At 40.4% G+C, this 25,931-nt stretch overlaps 1 protein-coding gene across 1 annotated transcript in view; it reads right to left on the bottom strand.

The window, feature by feature from the left end:
- CLASP1 (cytoplasmic linker associated protein 1) overlaps positions 1 to 25,931 on the bottom strand; it is a 255,088-nt gene that overhangs the window by 215,190 nt on the left and 13,967 nt on the right. The window contains exon 2 of the mRNA XM_054699624.1: positions 5,589 to 6,068. Coding sequence (XP_054555599.1) covers positions 5,589 to 5,783 — 195 coding nt within the window. The 5' untranslated portion in view covers positions 5,784 to 6,068. The remainder of the gene's footprint in view (positions 1 to 5,588; positions 6,069 to 25,931) is intronic.

The raw sequence follows: 25,931 nt of genomic DNA, 5'->3' as shown, positions 1-25,931 counted from the left end.
GCTTAATTTGACCACCAGTCTCCTCATCTATAAAATGAGGATAACATTATCTCCCCCATATGGTAACTAGGTTAAAAATGAATGTATAGTTAGCACAATTTCTGGCACATAGCAAATGTCCCCTAACTATGGGCTATGATTATTATGCTGCAATATTAAATGCAGGTCCACAATCACTTATCCAAAACTCTGGAAGCCAGATGTACATTCTGGAATACAGAATTTTTCAGGTTTTAGAACAGTAAACTGTGCACATTGACACACACACATACACGTATATATGGCTTGATCAGAGTCAGGGGCTGCAACCTACAATCAAACATATTAATATTTTTGCAGTGAAACATGCCCTAAGCAGGTAAATAAAGACTCTATGTTCACATCAGGTCAAATGACAAATGAGTTATGAAAAACATTAAGTTTCAGAATTTTTGGATTTTAGAAGTGCAGAGAAAGAAAAGCACCTGACTCCCCAGTAGAATTCTTTACCTCCACTAAGTCCACTACATGTGCAGAGTGCTTGACCATGGGGATATGTGCGGTGCTGTTTGGCCAAATAAAGATCACACAGATTCCCTGGAAAAGCCGTACAGCATAAATACGTAAGTCTCCATCCATTCCCTCCAGCTGCCATAGCACAGGCAGCCTCTCCAGCTCAGATCTCTTGCCTTTTACCCCTTCTCACCTAAAGGGAAAAGGCGGACCAAGAGGCAGGAGGTATGTGGAGGAATCTACTCCACCATTCTTCCCTTCAAGGATACAAGGAGACCAAATCAATGGGAACAACCAGACTCAAAAGTTTAGCTGTATTTTTACTTTTAATGTCTGATTAACCTAGAAAAGAAGCGTCGTGAGGCCTCCCAGGTGGCGTAGTGGGTTAAGCGCCACGCTGTGAAGCTGTCCGCAGCCTCTGCAGTGCCGGTTCGATTCCCAGCTGGCCAGGGAGATACCCACATGGTGCAGCAGACCTCTCCTGCCTCGCCTGCCGCTCCCCTCAGCAGTGCCTTCGGTCCATCTGCCTCTTCTGCTCCCCGCTCTGTCTCTGGTGAATTCTCTCACCCTCCCATGCCTCTGGCCTGTACCCCCATATTTGTATAAATAAATAAATCTTTAAAAAAAAAAAAAAAGACACAACCTATGAAGCTATCCGCAGCCACTGCAGCACGAGGTCAATCCCCAGCCAGGGAGCTACTCACATGGCGCAGCAGACCTCTCCTGACTCGCCCACTGCTCCCCTCAGCAGTGTATTTCTGTCAATCTGCCTGTTCTGCTCCCCACTCTGTCCCTGGTAAATCCTCTCACCCCTGGCCTGTTTTCCAGTTCTTGTATGCATAAATAAATAAATCTTTTTAAAAAAAAGCAGCAGCAGCTTTGTGAAATAGTCTTTAGTTTCCTTCCAAGTCTCCCACAGTCATTGTGAGAACTCTGAACACCTGCTAAATCCTTCCAGCATTCCTCTGAGCCTATGGGAGGTTTGAAGAGCACCCCCCAAAAGTAACCCTGTTGTATTCTGGGCATTATTTAAATAAGCAATTACTCAATCCCCACCATGACTTTTATTATGCAAAGAAGTCCAAAATCAGCTGATAGTGGATGATCGATGGAAGGCTAACAGAATGCAAACTGGCCCTAACACGAGTCCAGATGAGTCAGCTGAAAAAGGACAAGTTTTCCTGAAACATCATATATGGTGCTCCGAAACAAGTTACATTCTATTTAATCTAAATGAATGAACTCCTCATTCCCAAATATATGCAAATTACAAGGCTTGCTCTTCCCCCCAGAATGGCAAATGGTCCCACCACCGACTATCTATTATGTTTATGTATTACAATATTTTAGAGCACAGCCCATGGGCCAAACTAGCCCTCCACTTGTTTCTATACATTAAATGTTTGTAGAACAGGCCATACCCATTTATTTATATAAATGTTGTCTATTGCTGCTTCTGCAAGCTGAGTATCTACAAGGAGACAGTATGGCCTAGCCAGTCTAGAATTTTCACCACATGCCATTTAATAAGTTTGATGATCCCTGCCTTACAGAAGGCGCGCTGGCTAGGAAATGAGAAAGACTTTTATTTAAATCCCAGTTTCATAATCACTAATAGAAATTACCTCATAATTCCTGGTAATTTTGGTTATACCTCATGTGTAACATAAGGCTATCATCATCTACTTTGCAGAGGTATTATGAATATTAAGATTAAGACAGATAAAATCCCTAACACATAGCAAGCAATACATGGTAGCTATTAAACTGTAATTAATATCAAATACAAATTTGTCTACCATGTCAGGAAAGAATCAAATGTAAGGTGACTCACACTCCAATCAAATGTTTTTATTTTTTTTTCAAGTAATTAAACTTGGTTTTTTTTTTTAATTTATTTATTTATACAAGCACTCGGTACAGTCAGAAGCACGGGAGGGCGAGAGAATTCACCAGAGCCAGAGCGGGGAACAGAGCAGGCAGACTGACAAAATACACTGCTGAGGGGAGCAGCTGGCGGCAGGAGAGATCTGCGCGCCACGTGGGACCCTCACCCGCAGCCAGGGATCAAACCGGCACTGAAGAGGCCGTGGGCAGCCTCGCAGCCCAGCGCCCAACCGTTGCGCCACCAGGGGAGGCCCTATTAAATATGTTTTTAAATAAGACATTGTGCTGGCATTCACCTACATTCTGTTAAGAAAAAGAATAACAGGGCCTCCCCGGTGGCACAGCAGTTGAGCGCTGGGTTGCGAAGCTGCCCGCAACCTCTGCAGCGCCTGTTCAATCCCCAGCTGCCCACAAGGGTCCCACATGGCGCGCAGACCTCTCCTGCCGCCAGCTGCTCCCCTCAGCAGTGTACTTCATCCGTCTGCCTGTTCTGTTCCCTGCTCTGGCTCTGGTGAATTCTCTCACCCTCCCGTGCTTCTGACTGTACCCAGTGCTTGTATAAATAAATAAATAAATCTTTAAAAAAAAAAAAAAAGAAAGAAAAAGAAAAACAATACCCAAGTAGTATTGTTTTGGAAGGACAAATAATTTCCTTTATATACTCTTACCATTTTAGTCCTTAATTTAAATAATGTTTAAAAGCCAGGCCCAAAATTTTGTTTAATATAAAGTGAATCCCTTCAATCCATAAAATACAAAACATGCCAAATAAAACCTAAAATAGGCCTCAGGCTCTCAATGAGAAAACTTGATATACAATTTAGAAAAAGAAAAAAATGGAGGTGAGGGCCCTAAAAGGTAAGTTTCCAGATAAGCAATATTTGTTGAGAACCTACTACATTCCAGCTCTGAGCCCCAGGTGTAAAGAAAGCAAGTTGTTACCACACTTACAGAGCTCATAAGAAACAGGAGGAGGGGAAGGAGTATCTCAGCGAAGTGTAAGATTAGAACCACAAAACATGGCCCTGACTGCCAAGCCAAATATATTGTCATAGGAGATAAAAGAACTTGACACCTCCCAAGCAATTATCAAGCCAACCTGCACAGCACGCACAGGTAAAGCGACTTGCCAGTGGCTACAAGCAAGTCCCACAAGTTCTGTCTTCCTCACTTTTCTTTGCAGAAGAAATGACTTAGAAAATTTCTCTAAGAAATTTCTTTGTCTTAGAAGTGACTTCACTGAAGGATCAAGTCTTAATCTTTCAATCCTTTGTAACTCTGAACGTGCTATTCTGTGAAAAATTATCCTGTCTTCCAGACCTTGGATTCTTCGAAGCAGTATTACTACTATTCTTCTTTTGCCTTCCCACAGAACTGTGACTGTTACTGCTCACTATACTGTATTGTAACCACTTGTTTATCAGTTTCCTCCACCCACAGACTACGAACTCCTTGAAGACAGGAACCAAGCGTTGATAAAGACTGCTAATGTCTAAGTGCTTACTCGGTGGCACTTAGAGTGTAACTTTATACACACTGTCTTATTTAGTGCTTATCATTTTGATTACCCCAACATTACAGATGGAGAAACTAAAGCTTGAGAAGTCAGGAAAGGTCAACCAGTGTCGGTTACTTATTTAACATCTTACCTCAGCCCCATCCTTAACCTCCCCCTCCCTAACAGGAGTCTGACATTGCTCAAGTGTCCCCCTCCTTCATACACCATTCAGGGGAAGTTGAACCCCTTCTTCAAGAAGGTTTAGGAATCACAGGCACCTGTCAATTTTCCAGTGAGTCCGAGGTGGGCAAGCGAAGCCATTCTGACAAGCATCATATTCAGAAAAGTCTGTCGGGAAGCTTCTGAAAAAGGTTTTCTTCTAAGCAAAAAACACAAGCCCTCTTCTTCCCTGTAACTGCCTTTCTTACTTTGGAATTCTTAAATTTAAAGAGAATAATAAATCTCCCTATAGTGACTTTAAGTCAATTGAGCCCATTTCGGTTACTCTTCGCCAGAGCATCCTGATGTACGTACGGGAGTGGTGGGGCCGTGACTCTAACAGAGACAAGGTCACTTCACAGCCCTTGAAAATGCCACTCCCACCATCCAGCACCAGTGCCAAGATCATAAGAAGTACTAGCTAACTTCATTCGGCAAAGGAACAAACAGAATTTAAGCTCAGCTTTCACAGACAGGTGGATAAATCCAATTGTAAGTAAAATACTAGGGTACTAAATAACATCCTTAACAAATAAAGCCTGCTAATTCTCAGATGAGGTTTAACATATTTAGAAAATAGAGTCTATACTAGAGCAAACAAAGGTGTCTTGTATCTGCTTCCAAGTCCCAAGCAATCTCTGTAGACTGGATCAAAGAAAGAAACACAAAGATGGGGTTCCTGTAAGCACCTCTCACAGTACCTACACCACATTTATTTGTGGTCAGGCAAACTTCCCACTCTTCTTTCCACCTCGACTTTGATCCAAAGGGTCCAGCCTCTTAAAAGGGGCAGTGGGGGAGGGCGCAAGGGATGAGAGTCAAGGAAAGAGAACAACACTTCTTTAAGTTCAGTTTTATTCATAGCGCTCAGCCCTTCAATGGTAAAATGGTCAAACTTCACAACTCATTTGGGCCATGGGACCCCGCCTGGTGCTCCCATCCACCAAGATCTTTAGATCCTACAGAGCCTTGATCTTTAGAACCTAAAGGATGGCCTCCAGGTATTTCACACAGGTCACAGAAGAGGCCTTGAGATCCCACACTATATCTGGCCAGGCACCTCGGTTGACTTCAAAATTTGAAGGTAAAATGCTCCACATTCCATTCCCAATTCTATCCCCAGAGAAAGTCAGTAGACACTTTTCATTCATTCATGAAGGGGCACCACCAATGTCTCATAACCCATTTACTGTAAGACACAACATTCACTTTAACTTCAAGGCTGCAGATGCTTGCAAACTTTGCAACTGTTTGTCCACTTGGCCTTCTGTCCGAGTCCTAAGAATAAGGATTTTTTGACCTCCAAGAAAAATCAAAGAAAACTCTACTTGCTCACTCTAGAATGAAAAGTCCAAATGTCACATTCTGACTGAGATTCTTATTGAAAGCCAAGGAATCATGCTGACTGCTCACAAAGGATTTGTTCCCTACGGATCAATTTTGATCCAAGGCAGCCCAGACACCTACAATGGCCTTCTAAAGCACAGCTTACCTTGTAATTGCTAGAATTCACCCAAGAGGTAGCAAGTCCATCCACAAGTTTATCTAACATGGTCTGGTCATGTTCAAGGTCAGCAGACTTCTGTTTGTCTGAAAAATAGTCTATAAGTTCTTGGCCAACCTGCAGTCGTTTCCCCACATCCTTCTGCAACACCTGTGCCAGGCAGGACTCCATGCGAGGCTCCATGGTGGAATTCAAATCCAGTTCCAGCAAAAGCTAGAGGGCAGTCAAGGTGACACCCTCCCAGTAAAATTACCCAGGAGGTTGCCTCTTTGTTCGCTGAAGGTTACTAAGAGTCTGTGTTTCAAAGATACAATCCGGGGAATGGCAACAATGCACCATGTGTGTCTGAAGAGCAGCTGGTAGGATATTAAAAGTCCAATTTAAATAACTAGTAGGAGATAAAGGAGTGAGTGGCAGAGTGATGTTCTACTATTGGCTCTGAAATACTTCATAATTCAGCAGTCCATTCTGAAAAGAGAAGAGAGAGACAAATCAGCACAGATAATGTAACACTCGAATGTTATAAAACATCAGATCAACCACAAAGCAATTCACTCTGCAGAATCCTTTATAATCACAAGTGGAGTGAGAAGCATGAATGCTTGGCAACCATATCAGAAGAATGTAATTATTATTTTTAATCAGGAAACATCGACGCCCAAAGCAAAGAGTCAATGAGAGTTGGTGAGTTAATGTTTATCACAACTTCCCAGCTCATAAGTGTGCCAGTAGGGAAAGCAATCTTCGTCTTCTGCTTTAGCTAGCATATTTATTTATAACTCAAATCCTGCATCCCACCAAAAACCTAACACTAACCCGTGTGGGAATCACCGGAGTAATGTAACCAACGGGCCTCACACTCAGTTTTCTGAAAAAACCAGGTGCTATAGATGGGGCAGATTCCACAGAAACACCGCTGACCCAAACGCTGCCTTGGTAACATGAATAAAGTCCCAGGCAGCGCCTTCATCAAGCTTCCAGCTCAGCAGCTGTAAGACGGGGTGAGGAGGAGCCCTTGCTGCTGCCTCCTCCTGCCCCCAACAAAGAGAGTGAAGAAAGGACAAAAGCCATCAGGATCAAATTCTGACCCTAGAATACTAGCTGACAGTGCACCATTTGGGCCTGGTATAAAATCGGGAGGTGTCAAAGTCACGTTAGGATAGGGGGAAAACGTGATATGGGAAAGGTACCAAAATCGTTTTCATCTGTCAAACTGCGCAAGCTAATCAGAAAAATGACAACTGCTGGTACAACTGTACAGATGTACTTCTTACTTCAATTTCTTCTCTCAGCTCCTTTCATTAGCCTAAGCAGACCCACATCTACCTACCTGCCTGACACTGCACTAAATAGAAATGTTTTGTACATTAACAATAAATCCCAACCCTGAGGAGTTCCAGCAGGTACATCTGAATTTATAAATTAAGCAAAACTAAAGTTCAACGCAGAGTAATTCTTCCAGCCTAAGCAAGCAATTCTTTCGCCCCATCCCTAATCTCAGCATAAAAGAGCAATGTTCTTTCTGAATTCTACAATGATATTTTTGAAACCAACAGAAATCAGTCAACAAGGATAAGCCCGAGGCACAAGATTACCCATCTACCCATCATTAGCTTTACTACTTCTAACAATGCAGCAACTGGGAGCTAGAAGGCATTCTAGAAGACTCGCTATCTCAAATAACAATCCTTCCTTAAATGAAGGAGATAGATGTGTTCCAGTCATTTCCACTGGAACTAGTCTCTCCTTCACAAGAAAGATATTCAAAAGACATCAAAGCAGCTATTACCCTTCAGAGTAATGTTTAGTCCCAACATGATATTTCCAACTCCTTAACCAGCTGACAGGCTGGATTAACGAAGATACCCATGATACAGGAAAAGAGGAGAAGCCATGAGACTCTTTCTGGGCCCAATTGAGCTTACTGTGGATAAAAAATGGCCACAAATGCTTTGCTACTCTACCCTGACCAACGCAGAGCCTTACTCCACTCCATGGACCTTGTGGGCCCTGTGACTGGCTTTGTCCAGTGGGAAACCAGCAACCACAAGGCAAGAAGAGATCTGCTAGCAAGCTCTGGAGCCTGCCCTCTGAGAAGGCTACCTGGGGACTGCCAGGCTGTAAGAAAGCTGGTCCAGCCTCCTGAGATATGAGAAGCCATGTGGAGGAGAATCAGCAAGTTCCCACTGCCAGACCAGCCAGTGCGGCCAGCTGAGACCATTCGGCCATTCGGTCACCATCTGATTGCAGCTATCCAAATAAGTATAAGGAGACCAGCAGAAAACCACCCAGCCAAGCCACAGAATTATGAGAAATCCTCCTTCACTGCTGTTTTAAGCCACCAAGTTTGCAGTGGCTTGTTATACATCACCACATAACTGGTACACTCCTTCCCCTACACATCTAGCTCATTCTCAATGGAAAGAATCACATATCATCCATTCTCTTATTTAAGGAACCCAAAATCAACAGACACTAACTAATAATAATGATGATAATAACACCATTTTTAAGCCGCGACACTAGGTGTCAGGCTGTATGCTAGATGATCTATATAAACTGTCTAATTCTCCAACCAACTCCATAAATAGCTATTAACACATTGCTATCTTACAGATGAGGAAACAGGTGAAGGAAGGGTAAGTAATTTTCCAAGTTTGTATGGCCAACAGTTTCCTTTCCCCACCTTGAAACTCCTGTTATTACACATCTGGCCTAGTTCTGTTCTGACTCAAGGAAAGGAGGTCACACTTCGTGCCTAGCTAGGAAGCACAGGGCAGAGAGCAAAGTCTCCATTCATTAAGTCAACACGGGAAAGATCCCATTTGTTCAAGTTTCTCTACTATGATTTCAAAAACCCCTATTATATAAAAGCCTCCCCTTCAGTTGGAATTGTATAAGATTCCTAATAAATGAGCACATGCTTACTGAAAGTAATTGTGCAATAAAGGCTTTGCATTCTCAAAAGGAGGTCACAAACTTATGTGGGAAACCCAAAGATAAAAAGATGCTGGAAGTTCCCTGGGCAATTAAGCAGACTGAGCAGACTGAGTCCTCTCTTTTCTCTTTTTCTTCTTAATTAAAAAAAAAAAAAAAAAAAAAAAAAAAAAAGCTGATGACATCCCTTATCCTCACTTATTCCTACTAACCTGGAATATTTTTACCTTTTCCCCATACTTTTGATCATTTTTGCCATCTATTTTTTCATAGTGTCATCAGGGAATATCACAAGGCACAAAGAATAAGACAATCTCACTCTTGACTTGACCCCCAGACATCTAGGTTCCCTCTTAAAAGCAAATAATGGCACTCATTTCCTGAGCGTTCATTTTTTTTTAAAGATTTATTTACTTATGCATACAAGAACAGGGGTACAGGCCAGAGGTGTGGGGGATTAGAGGATTCACCAGAGACACAGTGGGAAGCAGAACAGGCAGACTGATTGAAATACACTGCTGAGGGGAGCAGTGGGTGAGACAGGAGAGGTCTGCTGTGCCATGTGGGTAGCTCCCAGGCTGGTGATCAAACTCGTGCTGCAATGGCTGCAGATAGCTTCATAGGTTGCTTCTTAACCCCTTGCACCAACAGGGAGTCCCCTTCCCGAGCATTCTTTCAGAGTATTTTTAGCTATCCAACAACCAAGTGCATGCTCCCCCTATAGCCCTCAGGAGTTGTTCCCTAAGATGAACAACTAACTCAGAAAGAGAAATCAAAAGCAAACCAGCAAAAAATACAAGTAAAAGCTCATATAGCAAGAGTTATATTAAAAATTTCATATTTAAAAACACATAAAGAAAATAAACAAGAAGCGGACTTGGAGGACTTGGAATAGGAACAAGGAAGAGGACTTGATGGGGGAAGACCTAAAACTGTCTTCACCCACATCCCACCCAGCCTCTCTAAGGAAGACTGCATCAAGGAAAGTGAGGGCTGAAGTTAACCTGGAACCTGCAGTCACAGTCTTGTCATGTATAAAGCATTATAAAGGCATAGACACAGAATAAACAGGAGTCAGTCCCTGCCTGCAGTGAGCGTACAGACTAGTACAGGGCATGCTTACAATCCCAGCTTCAATTCTGCAACCATCATTGAAAAGACTGGCATCACACAGAGGCGTATCTTACAGCAGCGCTAAAGAAAAATTACTCAGAAAGTAACACTATTTCTAAGTAAAAAAAATGGTTCAACTTTCACAAATTTTCCAAAATAATAAGAGAACTATTAAAAAATGTACAGGTACATCTTGAAGATATGATTCCTAACCAAACTGACAGGTTTGGTTCCTACAATAAAGCTAGTCTAATATAGCATCACAATACTGCTAGTCACACTTTTTTTTATTTGTTTCCCTGTAGGTATAAAAGTTATGATTATACTATACTATAACCTATTAAGTGCACAATAGCATATGTCTAAAAAACAATGAACATAATTTCAACATACTTTATAGCTAGAAAATGCTAACTGCCATCTGAGCCTTCAACTCCTAACTTTTGTGCCACAAAACTTCAACTTGTGAAAAACATATTATCTGTGAAGCACAATAAAGCAAAGTGCACTAAAACTAGGTATGCATGTAGAAGAAACAGTAGATGAGGTTAGAATATCCAGCATCCTTTCTCTTTTTTTTAAGTTTCTACCTTTTGGTTACTTTCACCTGTTTCACCCATCCCCACTACCTCTAGTAACCACAATTTGTTTTCTATATGAGTTTGATTTCTTTTCAGATTTCACATGCAAGTGAAATCATATAGTATTTGTTTTTTTCTCATCATTTGCTTAGCACGATGCCTTCAAGGTCCATCCATGTTGACACAAATGGCAGGGCTTCCTTCTTTTTATGGCTAATATTCCTATACATGTGTTTCCAAATTTTCTCTCTTTTTTTCATGCTTTCCTACTCCAGGAGCCACACTTCTTTATCCATTCATCCACAGATGAAAACTTCAATTGCTTCCATGTCTTGGCTATTAGAAATAATGCTGTAATGAACATGGGGGTGCGGTACCTTTTTGACAAGTGTTTTCATTTCCTTTGAATAAATACCCAGAAATGGAATTGATGGACCCTAGAGCAGAGACATGATCAATTTTTGAGGAACCTTCATACTATTTTCTATAGTGACTATACCAATTTACATTCCCAAAAAGCACACCAGAGTTCCCTTTCTCCATATCCTTGTCAACATTTGTTATTTTTTGTCTCTTATTAACAGCTATTCTTACAAGTATGAGGCGCTATCTCGCTGTGATTTTGATTTGTATTTCCCTGACAATTAGTTTTGTTGAGCACCTCTGCTCTTCTTATCAGGCTACTATTCTCCTTTAGCAAGATTTCACTCTGAAAGTTATGAAGCACACTGAATGTAGCTGCACTGCTACAGGGTAGAAGGAGGGGCATCTCAGGACCCCAAAACCTGCCTGCTCCAAACAGGTTCTGCCATCTGTCGCATCAAGATAAAACATACTCCACTGTGTAAGACCTTCAACAGAAAGAAACTTAAATATTATTAGCATGCAATGGAGAGAAAAGAAGCAAAAGAATAGCTAAAATTTTAGTTCTTACATGAAACAACCAAAGTTACCTATCTTCTTATGAGTAAATGCCCAGGCAAACAGGGTTGGGCCAAAGCAGAACCGCTGGGGCCCAAAAGCTTGCTACAATCTAAAGCACCTTATGGTGGGGACCCACAGAAAAGGGGCAAAAGGACCAGGCAAGTCTGGTACAAAAGGAGCAAAATCAAAACACAAGTCATGGTAAAGGCTGCCATTGTCAGCCTCCCCACGGGTTTCTCACCCACATCTCTGTCTCTTTCAAATGTCTCCATCCCTGTCCCCCAAGTCCCTGGTACAAGTCCAAGGCCATGAAGCAAGCACAGCTTCTTCACATGCCTCTGTGCTCCAAGTGCTTCCTCCAAGTCTTCTTGATCTTCTTCCTTTCTTCTGCCTTCTTTCACTTCTCCTTCCTGCGCAGCTCACCCTCCTTTGGGTGGAGCAGGGAACCTGCTCCCTGGGGCTCACCCTTTTACTGTGTCAGTCACCAGGAAAAGGGGACATATTTCAGGTATTTCTGAAATGTGCCAACTAAACCAGCAATACACCCTCCCATTCTTCAAGATTAATGTTGTCTGTTCCCACCACAGTAGTTAGGTTCCAAGCATCTCAACCTTTTCCTGTCACAACAGCGTAGTGTACAAGGGCACAACATAAGAGGCTAAGACAATGATCCTAGTCACTCTCCTTTACAGCACCCTGGAAAGTAGAAATTCACAGAGCAGCCTTTACCAGAACAATAGCCCAACTCTGCTGCAGGCCAACAGGAAGAAGTTTAAAAATACCAGCTTCAATAAGAATGAACAAACACACAATAAGATACTCTGATCTAATGAAAAGAACAATAAAATTGAGAATTCCAGCCACCAAGTTCTGACTCTGCCACTTCCTGAATGGCAGTGGGAAGGATATTCACTCCACAAATATTAAATAAGGTTAGGGATGGAAAGGGGCTTGCAAGGATTTTTTTTTTAGAAGCTCCTATCATTATATCCTTTTACTTATTATAACCACTCTGCAGCACCGAGGTATACAAGAATAGAGGAGTATAAACAATGCAAGATGGGCATAGGAAACAGAACCAACCCTAGACTCAGCAACTTCTTAAGTCTACCAGACTTCTCCATAAGTGAAATTCAAATGAGAGTCACTTTTACTTAGTAGCTTAACACAGCAATGAGTTAATATTTCCCATAAGTCTTTGGGTTGGCTGGGCTCAGAGAGGAGGTTCTGCTAATCTCGCCCAGGATTATTCATGCAGCTGTTGTCATCTGGCAGCCTGACTGCGTCTGGAGAGTCTGCCATGGCATCGTCCCACATCTGTGGCATTGATGCTGGCTGTGGGCCGGGCGTCTTGTCACACATGCTCGCTAACCATTTGGTAACACAGCCTGCAGTTCATTATAGAGTGGCTTGGGCAACCTGAGATGACACAGGGGGAAGCTGCCAGACCTCTGAAAGGCCTGGTATCCAGAACATGCAGATCATTTCTGCCACATTCTGTTGGTCAAAGAAAGTCACAAGGTCCATCCAGATTTTAAAAATGAGAGACTAGATACTACCAATGAATAAGAGGAGCTACAAAATAGTTTGAAAAATTTTTTTTCAATTAACTCACATGCTTTCCATGAATATTTGTAGAATGAATAAATCTGTCAATGTAAGATTTCAACACAAACATGGCATGAATGACTAGTAGATTTTACTGGCAGAATTTTGCACCTGCCAAATAAAAGAGTATGAATAAGTACTATGGTAATGCAGAGAAGAAATGGATCAAGAAGGCCTGGAATGACAAAGGTAAAATGATACAAACAAGAATCAGACTGAGCTTTGTCTTAAAACGCAGACAGGATGTGTGCCCATCAGTTATGGTACTAAGTAGAGGAGATAAGTAAGGGAAGAGAGAACTTAACAAATGGTTGAGAGAAGAAGTGTAGCAGAAACACTAACATATACCTGTAAGATAGACAAGCACTGTTATTTCCATTTTGAAGATAAGGAATGGAGCCCAGAAAGGTTAACTTAAAAAAAAAATAGAACAGGGCCTCCCCGGTGGCGCAGCGGTTGAGCGCTGGGTTGCGAAGCTGCCCGCGGCCTCTGCGGCGCCGGTTCGATTCCCGGCTGCTCCCCGGCCACTGGTGGAGGGTCCCACATGGCGCGCAGACCTCTCCTGCCGCCCGCTGCTCCCCTCAGCAGTGTACTTTGGTCCTTCTGCCTGTTCTGCTCCCCGCTCTGGCTTTGGTGAATTCTCTCACCCTCCCGCGCTTCTGACTGTATCCAGTGCATGTATAAACAAACAAACAAATAAATAATAAATTAAAAAAAAAAAATAGAACAACCTCACTGGGTTTTAAAGTTGTAACTGTCATGCAGTAATTCAAACCCAGATCTACCTAGCCCCAAAGTCTGTATTCTTGCCATTAGACTACAACACTATATACCAGACATATTAGAGTTCAAAGCACAGGTGCTTAATAACTGAAATATGAAAATGTTAAATACCTATAGCATTATGGGCACAAGAGTAGAGGATTAAAAAACAAGAAATCAAGTCACAAAGTACTCAGGAAGCTTCAACAGAACAATATTCTACATTATAGTATCAAGAAGTACATTTTAAATTACCTGCACCAGTTCAACAATAACCAAATCAAAAATCTCCCCAGAAAATACACAGAGAGCAGGCACGGTATTTTTTTTTTTTTTTTAAGATTTATTTATTTATTTATTTATACAAGTGCTGAGTACAGTCAGAAGCACGGGAGGGTGAGAGAATTCACCAGAGCCAGAGCGGGGAGCAGAACAGGCAGAAGGACCGAAGTACACTGCTGAGGGGAGCAGCGGGCGGCAGGAGAGGTCTGCGCACTGTGTGGGACCCTCCTCCGGTGGCCGGGGAGCAGCCGGGGATCGAACCGGCGCTGCAGAGGCTGCGGGCAGCTTTGCAACCCAGAGCTCAACCACTGCGCCACTGGGGAGGCCCAGGCATGGTATTTTGAAAGCCAACTTTGGAAACCAAATATCAGAATTTATTTAAATAAAATCAAAAGTGGCATTTCCATCAATAAGATGATCTTTTTCACATTGTAACCATTTCTGTAATTATCGTATGGTCTGAAATAAAGACAGAAGCTCTGCCAGCAATGTCTATATTCTTACTCTACATGCTCCTTCTGTTCTTTCCTTTCCTGTTTTCCTTCCCACAGCCCCACTCACTTTTAAGCCCAGGCACACACTCATTGAACAAATATTCACTCTGCCTATGATGTGACAAGTGCTGTATTATGTTAACCACTGGAAATTACAAGAAGGCAAGGAAGCTGTTGCCCAGAAAAAGGGAGAGACTGAAATGTAAGCAGTTGCAATTGCATGGGGACATGTAAACCAGAGGTCTGCAGGTGCTACAGGTGGCAGAGAAAGAAAAAGTGCAGCTGCAAGAACCCAGCAAGGCTTCACCGGGAATTGCAAGGCTGGGGCGCTGAGCCACACCATGCAGGCACTCCCTCCAGCCCGCAGCTCACTCCTCTTGACCGCAGGCTCAGACTCCAGTCCCCCAAGAGTCTCCTCCTTTCAATCATCGCTCCTTTTCCTTCGTGGCTGAGACATTCACATAGCAAACAACACTTTTCCCTTCCACTTCCTCACGCCTTAACCTTTCAGTGGTCCACTCTCGAGGACTAAGCATCAGCACCCTCCTTTCTCTTACTTCCTCTCAGTTCCTGGATGTGTTCTGCAATCCCCCATTCCAACCACAACTGAGGACTTCGAGCTCCTGTTCCAGCACATCACCCCACCTCCTCGATTCCATAAATTCCTTCTCTTTTTCACTTTCCTTTTAATTTGGATTAAATTCCATGGGAGTGGTAATAGCCTGAAACTACCCTCCACTTTCTTTCTCTGTAAGAGTTGCCTAGTAAAACCCAAACCTTGGAAGAACACAACACAGTCAGCTGCTTTCTCCATACCTACAACAGTCTATCATGCTAAAGGGAAGACATGTAGGCATGTACACACACGTACACACACACACACACACACAGTCTCACTTTATACTGATAATCTCAAACCTCAAAAAGGCCTTGAATACCACCCCACTTTCCAACTCAAGTTCTCGAGTGAGTCTGCTTGCCCTTCTCTCCAAAAGGCTCAAACACCCATCTACCCTGCAACTCTCCTAATACTCTAACCTCCCACTTGGCTGATAAAGTACGCAGTATCAGAGCATCTCGATCTTCCACCACCACATCATGCCACACCCACATCTGTCTCCCTCCTCTGATCATGAAGAAAGCACTCTCATTTTCAGCTCCTCAGACGTTTGGCTTTTCAGCTGTCTGCTCTCCACCATCAGCCAGCTATCCTTCTCCAAAGACTGTGCCCAGTGGCTTATAAACTTCCTCTAAATCCTCTATCTGCAAAAGCTCCCCTCCAGTGTTCACATGCCTTTCATCAATGACAGCACTAACAGTGAAGCTTCTGTAAACAGCTGTCTGCACCAATGGATGGACTTCCTGTTCATCCTACGGCTTCCCCTGCCACCCCACACTAAAGCTGCTCTTCTCAGGTTCGCCAGTGATGCCAGCAAATCCAAGGAATATTTTTCTGTACTTCATTAACTCCTCCTCTCAGCAGCATTCCGCAGTTGATGTTCCTTCCTTCTTCAAAAATTTCCATGAAAACAAATGATCATGTCTTCCTGCTATTTCTCTGGCTGCATTTACTCAAGTTTCCGTAACCATCTTTACTTGGTTTCTAACTTCTGTTGGTGGGCTCTGTCCAAAGCATTCATTCCCATAAATTTTAAAACTGCCTATAAAATGGCTCCTAACTTTGGTTCTGAACTTGAACTATTAATACTTCAGGATCTTGGCTCTTGCTGTTCCTTCTGCCTGAAACACTCTTCCATATGCCTACGATGCCATAGTTGTTTCCTTCAGTTTATATGTTACCTCTTTAGCAAGTTCCTCAAAGAGCACTGGGGATGGGGGTGAGGCAGAAGGGACAGGATGCCTTGTCACTGCATCCTGTTCTCTTCCTTCAAAGCACTTACAACAAGCACTAATTCTAGCCCATGTTTCTTATCTATTTATGTCTGATTTTCCCACAGGACTGTCAGCAATTATGAGGATGGGGAACTAGTTTATTTTGTTCAGCTAATGCCTATAACCATGTCTGTTACAAACAGCAACCGAGAAATACTTGTTGGATGAATGAAGTCTGCTTAAGTTGAAAATCAAAAGATGAACAGTCACTCGCAATCATTAATTGAGTTCAATTTCTTCCTGGGGAGTGGAAATAACAGAATATAGGAAGGATATAAAGAGTGCAAAGAAAATAATTCCAGGTAAAAGGAACACACAGACACATGGGCAAAGCAGACATACAAGAGACTGGGACCCTTCAGAGGAAGGCAACTTGGAGCACTGGAAACCGGAGCACAGGAAACACTTCTGACCCCAACTCTTGGGGTGACAGTGTAGTTATTAATAGGATGTCTGAGAACTATTCCAAGCATTATCCGTGAACTGGGTCAGTATTTATATCCATATTTTTTAAACTTATGTAAAGGCAGTTATGAATTTTTAAATGCAAAGATAATGTAGAAAGAATTTCTAAATTCTTATTTTCAGCTGCCATTTTTCTCAATTAACTGATACTAGACATGCCACTTATGTACAGCTCTGTGATGCTAGACACTAAAAAGAATTCTCATTCTCAAAAAAGTCTGGAAATAAGTAGTCAGGCACAGGGCAGAGAGACTGGACAAAGGGCCCACAAAGCCCAACAGTTGATTTCTAGCACCATAAGTCACCAGCACTGTGGCCTTCAAAGAGCTCGATCTTTCAACAGCAGAGTCCGGAGACTGTGCAGGGCCATATAATTCTTTACATCAGAAAGATCATTAAAATCTGGAATTAGGGCCTCCCCGGTGGCGCAGCGGTTGAGCGCTGGGCTATGAAGCTGCCCGGGGCCCCTGCAGCGCAGGTTCGATCCCCGGCCACCAGGGAGGGTCCCACATGGCACGCAGACCTCTCCTGCCACCCGCTGCTCCCCTCAGCAGTGTACTTCGGTCCTTCTGCCTGTTCTGTTCCCTCCTCTGGCTCTGGTGAATTCTCTCACCGTCCCACGCTTCTGACTGTACCCAGTGCTTGCATAAATAAATAAATAAATCTTAAAAAAAAATAAAATAAAATAAAATCTGGAATTATTCAAGTGATAACAAGAATATTCAGCAGTAACGGAAAAAGTCCAAACTTCTTTCTCCTCCTTTCTTTCTCTCTCTACCTCTCTCTCTGCCTGTCATCTACAGTAACTCCATCACTCACTCTCTCTCACACACACACACACACACACACACATACACACCCCCCATAATGTATAATGTAAATGCCCCAAAATGAATAAGAAGGTTCATTATATTGGATTAGAGGACAGGTCACATAAATAGCAAAAAAAGCATTATGTTGGTTAATTTTGGTAAGATTAGATTTTTCTTTGGGTACAGATTTTTCTGCTTTTCTAAGTGTTTTCTATAACGAATGTTACCTTCATAATTCCAAATAGAAAGATATTACTCAAAAAAACAGGCACTCCCCTTCAATATTTTCCCTTGTATTATGGAATGGAATGAAATGAAATGTGTAACTGTTAATGAAGTATAAATCAAGAAGAATGTATAAATTCCTAAGAAAAGTTATTATTGGATCAGCCACAAATACTCTATGAAAACCTACTTGCTGATAAAGACAAATAAGCACCAAAAAAAGGGCTGCTGTACATTTAAGAAAATATTGTGCAGGTGAAAGATATTTATAATGTTAATTCAAGCCTTCACTAATATTTTAATAAAGTAATTCATTTTTAAATCCTTTAGATGTACTAAATATTTTTGCTCTAAATGTAAACTGAATGTAAACACAATATTAATTTTATTTTTGCTTCCACTGTGGTCAAGTTTATAAAAAAAATGGTTAAGAACTGTTTCTTTGTTTGTCTATTCCTCAAAACTTCCTTAAAGATGAAAAAAAATGCGCATGCTCAGGGCTGAAGCTCAGTGATAAGTACACACGGGCGGGTTTGTTACCCTGTTCTCATTACTTTTATATGTTTAAAATTGTTTGGGACAGGTCTCCTCCGTGGCGCAGCGGTTGAGCGCTGTGTTGCAAAGCTGCCCACAGCCTCTGCAGCGCCGGTTCGATCCCTGGCTACTCCACCAGAGGAGGGTCCCACATGGCGCGCAGACCTCTCCTGCCGCCCGCTGCTCCCCTCAGCAGTGTACTTAGTCAGTCTGCCTGTTCTGCTCTCCGCTCTGGCTCTGGTGAATTCTCTCACCCTCCCATGCTTCTGACTGTACCCCCAGTGCTTGTATAAATAAATAAATAAACAAATCTTAAAAAAAAAAAAAAACTTATTAAAAAAAAACTTATAAAATTGTTTGGGAGAAAAAAACCCAAAACATCTTTTAAACATATTCAAAGAATCGTAAAGAGTATGTCTATGTGGGCCTCCCCGGTGGCGCAGCGGTTGAGCGCTAGTTCGATCCCCGGCTGCTCCCCGGCCACTGGAGGAGAGTCCCACATGGCGCGCAGACCTCTCCTGCTGCCCGCTGCTCCCCTCAGCAGTGTACTTCAGTCCTTCTGCTTTCTCTGCTCCCCGCTCTGGCTCTGGTGAATTCTCTCACCCTCCCGTGCTTCAGACTGTACCCAGTGCTTGTATAAATAAATAAATAAATAAACAAACAAACAAACAAATAAATAAATCTTTAAAAAAAAAAGAGTATGTCTATGTGATGAAAAAATATGAAGAAATAACTGTAATGAAATGGTTAGCTAAGCAAATCAGCATGTGAAAATGCATTATATATGTATGTATACATGTGTATATAATACATGAGGACAAAAGTACACAATAAAACCAAGTATGTATAATATTGAAGCTCAGTCTCTCAGTAATAAGTTCATAAGTTTCTCTACTCTAATAATTTTGACTTTTCATAGTTTCTTAAAAAGAAGAAAGATTTTGAAAGTCTTGAAATAGAAAAGCAGTTATTTAATCATTCTACTGACACAAGAACTGCTAGACCCAAACTGAAAAAGACATCTTACTGTATTCACCACTCACGTTTCTTCTCCCAGTGCAGAATACTTAACAGTACATGGTGGTGATGGTGTTACGATCAGTATACCAAATTGTTACATTATCAATGCAGCAACTCCAGACAGGAGAGAATAACATAGATTAGTTTCCCAAGCAAGGATCCATGGAGACCAGAGACCTCAACAGAGAACAGCCCATTAGGTTGGAGTGAAGCCCAACCTGTTATAGACAGGGTGTGACCAACAGTCAGCTCATCTAGAAAAAGGGGATTTAAATTTCCACTCAGTCTAGCAACACTTACTTCTATTGTATTTGTCAGAGAGCTGCATTTATAGTTTCACAGCCTTAGTCAAACACCATTTTTTTCACTTGTCTATTTTCTAATGAAAAACAGATCACTAAGCCTGGACAACTCCTTCCATGAATGTCTAGTAACAGCTTTATTGAAATAGAATTCACATATAATTATCATCCTTTCAAAGTACATATAATTCAACCATTTTTATTATACCTACAAAGTTGTACAACCACACTATATAATTAGTGAAATTTTTATTACCCCAAAATGAAACTGTATCTTTTAGCAGTTACTCAACCCTTCATCCCTAAACTCATGAAAACCAATAATCTACTTTCTGGCAGAAAGATCTACCTATTTTGGACATTTTATATAAGCAGGCATAAAGTATGTAGTTTTTCATGCGTGCCTTCTTTCACTTCGCATCTTATTTTCAGTGTGTACCCATAGTAGAGCATGGAGCACATTACTCCTTCTTGTGGCTGTATAATATATTGTCTTGCTCTACCTACCACATTATGTCCATGCATTTATCTACTGATGAATATTTAAACTGTTTCTACTTTTGGGCTATTATAAATAATGGTGACTGAACAAGTTTTTACATGGACATGTTTTCAATTTTCTTTGTACACAAATAGGAGTATAAACTATAATATAAGATATGGCAACTCTATGTTTAACCTTTTGAAGTACTGCCAAATTTAACAAAGGCCTACACCATTTTACATTCCGACCAGCAATATGTGAGGGTTCCAATTTATCTCTATCTTCACAAACACTTATTATTGTCCATCTTTTTTATTAGTCATTCCAGTGGGTGTGGAGTGGCATGATACTATGGTTTCAATTTGCACATCTCTATGACTAAGGATGTTGAATCTCTTTTCATGGACTTGTTTGGCCATTTGGGCATCATCTTAGAGAAATGTCTAATAAATCCTTTGTTTATTTTTAATGGACTATCTTTTCATTGTTTAAGATTTTTTTTATTCTGGTTTAAAGTCCTTTATCAGATATATGATGTGTAAGTATTCTCATTGTGTGGGCTGTGCTTTCATTTTCTTAAATAGTATTATTTGAAAGATAAATTTCTAAATTTTAATGACATCCAATTCATGTATTTCTTCTTTTGTTGCTTGTGTTTTAAATGGCACACCAAAGAAATCATTGCTTATTTTAGCACAATAAAAACAAACAAAAAAACTACTGGTTAATCTAAGGTCATGAAGATCTACATCTATGTTTTCTTCTAAGACCTTTACAGTTTCAGATCTTACATTCAGGTCTGTGATGAACACAACGTTAATTTGTATGTAAGAATGAGGAAAGGGTCTGAATTCATTCTTCAGCATTTATCAATAGATAGCCACTTGTCCCAGCACCATTTGTTGGAAAGACTATTCTTTTCCCATTGAATTGTCTTCACTCTTGCTGAAAATCAACGGATAATAAATATAAGGGTTTATTTCTGGACTTAAATCTATCTACCACTTTATAAGTCTATCCTGACTGTAATGATTACTGCAACTTTGTAGTTAGGTTACCAAAAAAAGTCCTTCAACTTTGCTATTCTTAAGACCACCTTAGCTATCCTAGATCACTTGATTTCCATATGAATTTTAAAATTAGCTTGTAAAATTCTATAAAACAGGCAGCTGGGATTTTAACAGGGATGTTGACTCTGTAGATCAATTTGGGAAGTATTATCATCTGATTCATCAACATAGGATGTCTGTCATTTTGTTCAATGTTTTTTGAGTATAAATGTTATACTTGTTTGTTAACATTATTCTAAGTTTTTTATTTTTTTTTAAAGATTTATTTATTGATTGATTGATTGATTGATACATACATACATACAAGCGCTGGGTACAGTCAGAAGCGCGGGAGGGTGAGAGAATTCACCAGAGCCAGAGTGGGGAGCAGAGCAGGCAGAAGGACCGAAGTACACTGCTGAGGGGAGCAGCGGGCGGCAGGAGAGGTCTGCGCGCCATGTGGGACCCTCCTCCGGTGGCCGGGGAGCAGCCGGGGATCGAACCAGCGCAGCAGAGGTTGCGAGCAGCTTCGCAACCCAGCGCTCAACCGCTGCGCCACCGGGGAGGCCCTAAGTTTTTTATTTTTTTGATGCTACAGTGAATGGAACTGTGTTCTTAGTTTCATTTTGGATTATACACTACAAGTATACAACAACACAGCTGACTCTTGTATCCTGTAAACTTGATGAATTCATTAGTTCTGACAGTTTTTTAGTATGGCCTATATTCAAGATCATGTCATCTGTAAATGTCATACTTCTTTTCCAATCCGGTTGCCTTTATTTTCTTTTTCTTGCCTAACTGCACTGGTTACAATATCCAGTACCTTATTTATTAGAACTGGCACAAAATTAGGAGAACGCATTCAACCTTTATTACCAAAGTATGACACTAGCTATGGCCATTCATTGATTGTCACATAGAGGAATCTCCCTTCTCTTCCTAGTCTACTGAGTATTTTGTCATGAAAAGACATTGAATTATGCCAAATGTTGTTTCTGTAGCTATTGCAATGATAATGTGGTTCTTGTCCTTAAGTCTATTAATATGGTGTATTATATTGATTTTTCAGACAGTAAACCAACCTTACATTCCTGACCAGAGATAAATGCTCCCTGGTCATAGTGTATACCCTTCTGATAGAGTGCTAGATTCAGTTTGCTAATATTTTGTTCAAGATTTTTTATATCTATATCCAAAAAGAATAGGAATCTGTTATTTGTTTTTCTCATGATATATTTGTAAGGTTTGGTAACAGTAAGGATGTTATTTTTCATTCTGAAATAGTTTAATAGTATGCATTTGGTAGAGTCACCAAATGTGAAGTGGTCTGAGGCTGGCCTTTTCTTTGTGATGTTTTTTGATTGTTAATTCAACCTCTTGTTTATTCAGACTTTCCTATTTCTTCTTGAGTCCATCTCTGTAGTGTCTTCCTACTAATGCATATATTCCATCTAAGTTATCTAATTTGTTGGCTTATATGTAATTGTTCCTAGTTATTCTTTATACTCTTTATTTCTGCTAAGGTCGGTAGTAGGGTCTTCTCTTTAATTCCTGATTTTAGCAACTTGAGTCTTGCCCCCTCTTTTCCCTAGCCAATCTTCTTTGATCCTAGAGATCACTAAAGGCAATGCCTGGCAGATTGGCTGGCACAGTGGCTAGTCAGTGAACTTAGGAAACTAGATCCAAGACCTTGTCCACATCATGTGTATTTCCTTGCTTTCTTTTTCTTTTAATTTTGGAATAATTATAGAATCGCAGTAGTTGCAAAAATAATACAGAGAGCTGCTGTTTACCCCTCATCCAAGTTCCCCTTTGCTTACACATATGTGTCTATGTGTATGTGTTTATGTGTTTTCCCTGATTCTTTCCTGATGCTCTGCTCCTCCTTTTCCTTTCATTACCCTTTTTTCTCTCTTCATGATCCATGTCTTTGGCTTGCCATCAGTATCTGAGGGAACAACCAAACCCTCAGAACTAAAGATTGTTGATTACTCTTGTAGGGTTACTAATGGAAATGCTCTTGGTTCTTCCATTTCATCTGCTCTGCATGGGACACTTCCTCAAATGTGGTGCAGCACCAGGTACTTACACGCTGCTCTCTATTTAGGCTCTTTGTTCTTATTTGGGGAACATTAACAATGGTAAATATGTACTTGCGTTTTAGATATTTTTCAAAACTATACATACACATCTAATGTGTATACATACACAACCTGTGTGTATTGCTGATGAGAAGCAGCAGTGTGAAATGGTGCAAAATAACCCTGGATTTGGAGTTGGAACCTCAGGTTATACTTCATAACCTTCTGTGCACCCCTGAAAGTCATTCTTCTTCTGAATCTGTTTCTTTTTTTATAAAGAATGTATAACAATCTCATAATGGTACTGTGGGGGGATAAAGGAAGTAGCATTTCTATAACCACTTAGTGAATGGAAAGTACTGTTTCAAATGTAACACAGCCATGCTTATAATTGCATAAATTGTTGAAAATGAAGTCAAATTTTAAATTTGTTGCATTACCTCTCTATAGAACCTGATTTATTCACAGAGAAAAATTCTCCCTGCTTTTTTTATCCAAAGCCTTCCTATACCTTTTATCTTCACATTAAATAACCAGTGCTTATTATGGTTTTCTTTTTTTCAACCGGGTGTGACCCAGCTCCCTTGGGAAATTTGGGATGGCCGTGTCAGCTGTCAAGCTATCAAATGACATCTCAAGTGTTCTCCCCTCTTCTTATTCACCTAAGATTGGGGACTTTCATGTTCCAGAGACCTGTTAGGAAATCTCTCACACTAACATATACGATCTTTCTGCTTACCTTTTCATCAGATTTCACAGTTATAAACCGACTCCTAATACAGTTCTAGAAACTGAGATACTCACTTTTAATGAAATGTCCTGATTTAAATTTTTAAATACATATGGAGTAAGTAATCAATATAAAATGTGGGGGGACAACATGAAAAATTTAAGATTAGGTAACTAAAACAATTTTTTTCCTAAATGTGGTCCAGATGCAGACAGATTCTTTTAACTCATTAAGGGACACAGATCTATAGAACACTGCACCCAATAACAGTAGAATACACACTGTTCTCAAGTACATACAGAACATTCTCCAGGATGCATGATATGCTATATCATAAAACAAGTCTTACTTAAGTTAAATGACACATTAAAATTAAATGATACCGGCCTCCCCGGGGGCGCAGCGGGTTGAGTTCAGTGCTATAAAGCTGTCCACAGCCTCCGCAGCGCATGTTCGATTCCTGGCCAGCCAGGGAGATACCAACATGGTGCGGCAGACCTCTCCTGTCTTGCCTGCTGCTCTAGTCAGCAGTGCTTCCGGTCCGTCTGCCTGTTCTGCTCCCCACTCTGTCTCTGGTGAATCCTCTCACCCTCCCACACCTCTGGCCTGTACCTCAGCTCTTGTATAAATAAATAAATCTTTAAAAAAAAATTAAATGATTCATAATCATATAAAGTATTTTCTCTGACTACAATGGAATAATTGTTAATATTTAGTAATGGAAGGAAATATGGGAAATTCACAAACACGTGGAAATACACTCCTAAATCATCAATGGGTAAAAGAGGAAATCACAAGGAAAATTAGAAAATATTCTCCAGGTTCACCAGGGAGAGAAAGATAAACAATCTATTCCACTGCAATAGATCAAGGTAGGAAATTTTGCCATATTTCTCACATCAACTATAACAGAACGCTATTACTAAAATGATATTTTTATATTCATATTTTATGGATTCCAGGGAAAATTTCCAAAAGAAAAGCACAGAAAGAGATCAGTACTTTAATGATGTCAGTATATACTGAATTGTACATACAGATGCTCAGTTTCCAAACTGACTTGCAAATTCTTCAATATTTTTCCAAAATTGACTATTCCTAGTCATCACTAATATGGCTCCCTTTAAAATACCATCAGACCTCTCACTCTAGCCCTACATTTAAACAAAAAGAACACTTAAGAAAGTAACTGAATAAAATAAAAAATACAGGCCTGAATACACTGTTGATGAGAATAATATTCCTAAGTAGGACAAATTGGCAACATCTATCAATAACTTTTAAATATATTTTTTGATCCAACAAGTCCAGTTCGAAGAATTTATCTAAGGAAGTAATTTGTCATACATATATATTTATATAAGTCTATATATTTGTCTTTTGCGGCTATTCATAAGATATTAGTAATGAAAATAATCCTAAATGTTCAAGAACTGGGAAAGAAGTTACATACACCCAAACAACGGCATACCATGCGGTCACTGAGAACGAAGTAAAAACAGGTTCTTACTGAACTGGAAAGATAGTTATAAGCAATTGAAAGAAAGAAAAGGAAATGAAAGGGAGAAGGAAAGGGAGGGAAGACGGAGAGAAGGAAAGAGCATATTTATGATGTCATTTTATTTATAAAATTAAAAGTACTCACTTACATTCTTTATGCATGGGAAAAGTATGGAAGGAAATAAACCAAAATGCTAACATTGTATTTTCTACAATGAAAATGTTTTGCATATATAATAAAAAATAGCACATAAAAATAATAGTGGTACTAACACGCTTGTATATGCACAAAATTATCTGGAAGACCTTGTATACATTTTAAACGTTTTAAACAGTATCTACTTAAAAGAAATGAAAATTTTAAAACACTGAAAAGTATATTAATATTTTTTCAAGTAAAACTATACTGTATCCAATAAATAGCAAAAAGTTGTTTGCAAAGTTGAATAGAATTAAAATCCTGATAGCATTCCCATCATCAGTTACTATACCAAAAATTGAATAATATAAAAGAGCCAATTACTCGGCTAAC

This window comes from Talpa occidentalis, unplaced genomic scaffold (assembly GCF_014898055.3).
Source record: "Talpa occidentalis isolate TD23 unplaced genomic scaffold, MPIMG_talOcc4v2.1 talOcc4.3, whole genome shotgun sequence".
Lineage (NCBI taxonomy): Eukaryota > Metazoa > Chordata > Mammalia > Eulipotyphla > Talpidae > Talpa > Talpa occidentalis.
This window is presented reverse-complemented; position numbering and strand designations above follow the sequence as displayed.